This window comes from Chrysochloris asiatica, unplaced genomic scaffold, assembly GCF_000296735.1.
Source record: "Chrysochloris asiatica unplaced genomic scaffold, ChrAsi1.0 scaffold00257, whole genome shotgun sequence".
NCBI classification, from domain to species: domain Eukaryota; kingdom Metazoa; phylum Chordata; class Mammalia; order Afrosoricida; family Chrysochloridae; genus Chrysochloris; species Chrysochloris asiatica.
In genome coordinates this window covers 706,381-713,006 of record NW_006408775.1, presented here as the reverse complement: position 1 = coordinate 713,006, position 6,626 = coordinate 706,381, and the positions used below count along the sequence as shown (strand labels likewise).

Genomic DNA, 6,626 nt, shown 5'->3' with positions numbered 1-6,626 from the left:
CTCTGCATACGTGGAAGCGGACAGGTCAATCAGGGATTATTCATCTAAAACTAAGGAGCTAAAAACGTTTAGTGGAGAATGTTTTAATTTCACAGCTTGGTAGGTGATGCGTGGTTCCTAAGAGCCAAAAGAATAGATCTCCAGCCACCCCTTCCCAGAAAATTCCAGTCTTGTACCGCTTGGCAGAGGAGTAGGTAGACAGGGGTCACAGCTGGGTACCGTCCATCATCTCAGAGTCTGACGTAACCCTGGGTTTTAGGGGTTACAACTTGGCCATAGAAGACAAACCCCTTCTCCTCTCTTGGGTTTCCGGCCCCTGAGCTCGAGGTGAGAGCTACCCAGAGATGAAAATGCAGACCCCCATCTCCTCTCTGCTAAGCTTTCCTGGCTTCAATTCTGTATTCAAAAAAAATCTACTCTTTGCACAAACAACATCATTAATTAAAGATAAAATAATACAGAACATAAATACATTTTTAACAGCGTTCAAAACGAACCAAACACTTTTAAGCTTCCAAAAATAAAAAGAGGGCATTTCTCAGAGTCAAACGTTACTCAGAAGAGGTATGGTTACTAGGAGTACTTCGGAGCACATGGGTAGTAACCAGGGGCTGCGCGAAAGACTCGGCATTCACCAGGCAACACACCATCGCCACGGTAACATCCGATGGCCCCCGGAGACACCCCAGACCTCTGAACACAGCCAGCAGGACACCTGTGTCCCGAATGGACAAACAGACACGTCTGGCATTAGGGGTCCTCACGTGAGAGTGACCAGGCAACCATCCTTCATCTTGCAGTTACTGGTCACCGCAACGAGTGAGGGAGAAGGGAGAGAGAGCTAGCTGTCTTCCCGCGGGAGCCTGGAGATTTGGAAGCAAAGGGACATCGGTGACAAGATGGGATTTCCCGCAGACTCCAGCAGCTGCCCCCTCTACCTTTGTGATGGAGCACCTTCCACAAGGTCCCCGGGACGTTTTCTCTTTGTTGAGAAAGCATCACCCTCCCTCACCAAGCCTTTCCTCCCCTCAGCCAGAGGCTGTACCCCTCAGGGGCGGGTCAGCGTAGTGTACACAGGCTGGTCCCAGTTACTGGTGGGGCTGTGGGCAGCCGGCATGGATAGGCCATTGAGCAGGGGTGAGGCATAGGGCCGGCGGGATGAGTGGAAGTAGGGATACTGGTACAGGCCGGACGGGTAGCCAGGGTAGGAGCCGTAGTAGCCGGAGGCCTGGAGGTCAGTGTAATCACACTGCGAGCCAGCGAAGGAGCCCGCAGATACAGCAGCCGTGGATGTACTGACGCAGGCCTGGGCACTGTAGGTGGAGAAATCGGTGCGGCTGGGCGAGCTTCCGTGGGACTGGTCACTATAGTGGCTGGGACTCAGCTGCTCTGTCTTGATGTGGGGCCTCGGGGGGCCCGCCTCGGTGGGTGAGGCTGAGGGGGGCGAGGCTCCCTTGTGGGCCCACACAGGGGATGCTCCCATGCCTGCAGCCCCCACATGGGCGTAGGAGGTACCCCCGTAGGAGCCAGCCGCCACCTGGCCTGGCTCGGCAGCAATGGCCGAGTGGCCATTGAGGGGCAGGTACTGGTCGAACTCGTGGACGTCAAAGGTGTCCATGTTGCTGATGACCTCACTGCTCAGCTCCGAGATGTCCACGTTACTGAAGTCGATGTTCTGGCGGCTACCATCCATCAGGCGGCGGCCTTCCAGCCTAGGCTCCTGCTTGCCGCCACCCCCGCCTGGGTGGTGTAGGTCCGTCTTGGGGGTGGTGGGTGGGGTAGGCGGTCCATGGGTCTGTCCTGGAGAGAGAGCACGTCCAGGAATGAATGACCCTTCTGTGGGGGGTGGGTGGGGCTGGCAAGGCCGGCAGGCTGGCGGCGGCAGAGAGGGAGGCAACCCACGGCCAAGCTAACCACCGCAGGTAGAGATCAACAGCTTTTTGTCCCTATGCGTTTTGCAGGAATTTCAGCCAAGCCAGACCCAGACCCCTCCTTGCTCCTTGCCCAAGGAAACTCCATGTAGCTCCCATTCTTGAGACTAACGGGGCCTCAACACGGAGGTGGTGGTGTGGGGTGGAAAGGCAGCGGCATGGGTGAGCGCTTCTGAAATCAAGTTGTGCTACTTGAAAGATCAGTGGTTCGAACCCACCAGCCACTGCCTGCTTCTCTAAAGATTGGCAGCCTTGGAAACCCTATGGGGATCATCCCGCACTGTCCTCCAGGCGTCCTGTGAGCCCAATTCGACTGGACAGGGTGGATTTGGTGTGCTTAGTGGCTGTCAGAGTGTTGCTGGTGCAGTGGTTAAAGTGCTCAGATGCTAACCAAAAGGCTGGCAGTTTGAGCCCACCAGCTGGTCCTGGGAAGACAAAGGAGGCCGCCTGCTTCTGTAAGGATAACGGCCTTGGAAACCCTATGGGAGCAGTTCTACTTTGTCCTCCGGGGTCGCAGTGAACGGGACCACCGAGATGGCAGAGGTCTGTGTGGACACAAAGCCCTCCCCTTGTGACCTGAGTATAACAAGGCTTGTTACTAGCCACTCAGCTGACTGGGACAACACCTAGTCAGCCTGATACTGACCACCATGTGTGAAGCTAGAATTTGCAAGTGGAGAAATGGAGTGAGGGTGAGGCTGCTGGACTCGGGGGTCAGTACAGAGATGGACTGACACAGAAACCAAGCAAGATAGTAGGCCATCAGCAGTTAGAGGAGCCCCACACAGCTCTCCTTGGGTATTAGAAATCTGTGAGCAAGGTCTTGGGGGGCATTTTCAGGTGCCTGGAAAAAGACCCCTACACCCACCCACATTGACCGGCACAGCTACAATGCCTGCTGTCAAAGCATGGGAGCCCTCGGACTCACCTGTGTGGTCACCATGGTGAGTGTCCCCAAGGCCCGCATCGGACTTGTACATGGTGCTGCCGCCCGGGGGGTGTCCCAGCTCAGCCCCGGAGTCTGATTCACCCTGGCCGGTCTTCACGCTTTTCCTGCGGCGCGGCTGATACTTGTAGTCGGGGTGATCCTTCTTGTGTTGGACCCGCAACCGCTCTGCCTCCTCCACGAAGGGACGCTTCTCAGTCTCACTCAGCAGGCTGCAGGGCCCAGAGAGACGTCAGAATCGAGGTGCACCCTCACAACCATTAACACCAAAATTGGCAGCCCAACCAGGGAGCCCAGACTGGAGACACATTAAGTTCCTTCTCTCTCAGCCATCACCTGGCGTTCCTCCAGGGCCACGACTCAGCTGGAGCCACCTGGGGCTGTCCTGGCCAAGTCTGCGGACGTGTTACGGGCGGACGGGCAGTGGCAGCCCACACGTCTCCCTTCCCACCTTCCTCCTTTTACTTCCCCCTCTGAGGGTGTGTCTGTCCCTCCCTTTGGGGCTTTCTCCTAAGGCTGAGGAGAGAGAGGGTCACAACGGTCAGACCCAACTGAGAATTCCACCAGAACAAAAGTGAGGCATCCGGGACTTGGGCATGCAGCTGAACTCATTCCCAGACTTGCAGAAACATTTACAAAAGCCCCTTGCTGGGACTCAGACACACAGTGGCCCCTCAGAACCTTCCAGAAGCACACTGCTAACAGTCTTCAGGATAAGACACCTTGGGGACCTCTGGGAGTTGGGGGGGGTGGTTTGCATGATAGAAGGCAACCAGACACCTATGGTTTGGAAGAGTCTTTCGGAGGCCAGGAGCAGGAGGAGGGGAAAAAGTGCCCCAAACCCACAGACCCACTTCAAACTCTGGCGACGGTGTGGCCGATGGGGGTGAGTACTGTGACCAGTCTCTTCGCCTCCGACGCTGCCCTACTTTCCATTTCTCAGAGCAAAACAAAACCAGAGCCTGTCCATTCCAAAGTGCACGGAGCTGCGCTCCGGGAGCTCCTTCCCCTCACCCCTTCCTAGCCGGGGGGCCGAGGAGAGCTGTAGAAAGGTAGGCAGGCACCTACTGGGGGCCACTTCCTGCCTACCCAGAGAATCGGCGCAGAACCTTCCCCAGGAAGGAGACACTTCAGAGGACTGTTCAATATATTAGACTCTGCTTCCAGACCTCTCCGAAAAGAGGGACCGGTCGGCTCAAAGCTCTGAGGTCCAGGAGCTCCCTGGGCAGTGGGCTCTAGGGGCCGAGTGCACTGGGGGGCTATCTTCCTCCTAAGATGGACCTGCCCGGAGCCCTCCCGCACGCCGGTCGACTGTCCCCCCCATCCACCCACCCACGCCCGCTCCGGTCACCCGCGCCCGCGCCCTGCCGGGCCCTTACCGCCACAGCTTGCCCAGCGTCTTGCTGAGCTCGGCGTTGTGCAGGTGCGGGTACTGATCGGCCAGCTTGCGGCGCGCAGCCTGCGCCCACACCATGAAGGCGTTCATGGGTCGCTTCACGTGCGGCTTGGCCTTGAGAGCACCGCCACCGCCGCCGCGCACCGGCATGGGTACGAGACTCCAGTCATAACCCTTGAGCACCTGAGACACGGCGTCTCGGATGCAAGCTGGGAAGCGCTCATCCGCCGCCGCCTCGCCCGCGTCACCCCGGCTGCCGCCGCCCGCACCCGCCGAGCGGCCCAGGCCCTCGGAGCCAGCGGGCGACGGAGGCGTGTCGGAGTCCGAATCCTCCACGTGGGACATGGAGCTGGCGGTGCCCGCCGGGCTGCAGGGTGGCTGCGCGCGCGCCTCGCTCATGTCGAGCATCGGGGCCGCGCTGCGGTCGCTGCAGGAGCTGGAGCAGCCGCCCCTCGCCCCGAGGTAGCCGCGCGGGCCGACCTAAGTCCCCACCAGCCAGTTCCTCTGCTCCGCCGCTGCCACCGCTCGGTGAGGCTCGCAGCCCGCAACAAGTTTCTTTAAGCTGCAACCACCAGGCCCCGCCCCCCGCTCTGTTCCCCATTGGTCAGAGAGTGCTCCGCCCCCTGGAGCGGAGCCTTGGCCCCCACTCTTCAAGAAGGCGTCTCGATCCCCGCCCCGCCCGACGAGCCCCACGTGGCCAAGCCACCGCCTAGAGCGCCAGGCCGCTGGGACGAGCTGAAGCTGGGTGCTCCCCCAAGAGATCCGAGGGTGTGAGCCCTCAGGGAGTCCCCGCGGACCTTCGCACCTCCAGTGCGCCCTTCCCCAGGACGCGCGGGGAAGTGGGGCCTCAGGGTTCTTTGACACCCTGCGCGTCCTGAGCCCCGACGTCTGGCCCGCAGCCCGGAGACGCTGGGGAACAACCCTGCCAGTTTGCGGTCCGGGGAGGCTAGGCGGCTGAGTGCCAAAGCCGGTCCCCGCCCGCCGCCCAGCGCGACGTGCACAGCCACCCCGTGCGCCCCAGGCTGCGAGGCCAGGTCCCCGCCCCCACGGGTGCGAGCGTGGAAAGCGCTGGCGGGACCGCGCTGACCCCTGATGTCGAGTCTCCCGGGGCCGGACGCGGAGGCCCGGGACCTTCCTGGAGTGACCTGGGGTGTGGGGCGCCAAAGCTGCGCGGCCCTGGGTGGTCGGCGGAGGCTGCTTCGGGCCCCTGGGCTCGGGAAGAGCAAAGAGGTGGGCGCGGCGTGGGCCGACCTGGTGGAGGCGGCGGGGTCGGAGAAAGGACATTTCCCTCGAGGCGAGCGCCTGCCCGCGGCCGCCCCCGCGAGTTGGCCTACGGCCGGCCGTCAGTCCTCAAGGGCGGCTCGGATTCTTTCCACAGAGGCGCCGGGAGGCGACAACCGGCCGCGCTCGAGCTGCACATCCCCCTTCCCCCTTTGGACCGCTGACTCGAGACACGAGCGTCTAGGAGTTTGCAACCCCGGTGACTCTGCGCCAGGGCTCCTGGTTTCCCCCGGCGCGTACCACTCCAAGCTGTCGCTGACCGTGTTGCCCACCCGGTCAACAGAAGGGGCTGGTTTGTGGACAGGAATCCAAACTCGGAGGGTCGTGCTGGGGCGTCACCAATGGCTAAACGCCAAGCCGCAGTATTAGTTTCCCATGTCCACCGGGTGGAAGAGATGGACGCCCTGTTGAGGCCGTTCCCTCGCCTAGGGTCTCCAGCTCCCCTAATCCTGGGACGATAAATTCCTTAGAAATGAGAGCTTGCACGCTTAACCCGACCCTGACGGGCTGCCCAGACGCAGTGGCCTTCACAGTTGGGTTCCGGCGTTTTCCCCAACTTCCCAAAGCCAAGTATCAGACGTGCTTAGGCAGTGCCTGGAAGCTGAGGCACATGGGTTTCGAGGGGGCTGTGGGACCCCAGGGCCAGGAAGGGAAGGGGAGAGTGGGGCCCAGAGCCCTTCTAGGAACCTGCCATGGACAGCCGTCCTGGAATCCACGCTGCCCAGGGGTGAGGAAGTTGGAAGGAAAACCCTCCTCTGAGAAGGGGTATTTCTATTCCTGGAGTCCCCTGCTCACGGAGAGGGGGCACCATGAGGCTGCAGGGGTGGTGTAAATGCACCCATGGAACCAACTAGCACAGCCAAGACCCTCACAAATAAAAGCCAGGGGCCCCAAACAATCCCATCCCATTCTCCCTTGTCCTTGGGTCAGTGGAATTGCCCCCACTGGGTGGATGGGGGCAGGCCAGAGTGTTGCCCCTCTTGTGCAAAGGCAGGTGGTGTTGAGCCCGGTGAAGGGCAGAGTAGTAGAACTGTGCTCCATAGGACTCCCAATGGCTGCTTTTCCAGAAACA

The 6,626-nt window shown here is 60.6% G+C and overlaps 1 protein-coding gene across 1 annotated transcript; it reads right to left on the bottom strand.

Moving 5' to 3' along the window:
- Positions 1–1,048: 1,048 nt before the first annotated feature.
- Positions 1,049–4,681, bottom strand: SOX8 (SRY (sex determining region Y)-box 8). Its single transcript, XM_006873849.1, has 3 exons — positions 4,257–4,681; positions 2,860–3,089; positions 1,049–1,800 (listed from the first exon to the last, which is right to left on the bottom strand). The coding sequence occupies exons 1-3, from the start codon at positions 4,679–4,681 to the stop codon at positions 1,049–1,051; spliced, it is 1,407 nt and encodes a 468-aa protein (XP_006873911.1).
- Between the last annotated feature and the right edge of the window lie 1,945 nt (positions 4,682–6,626).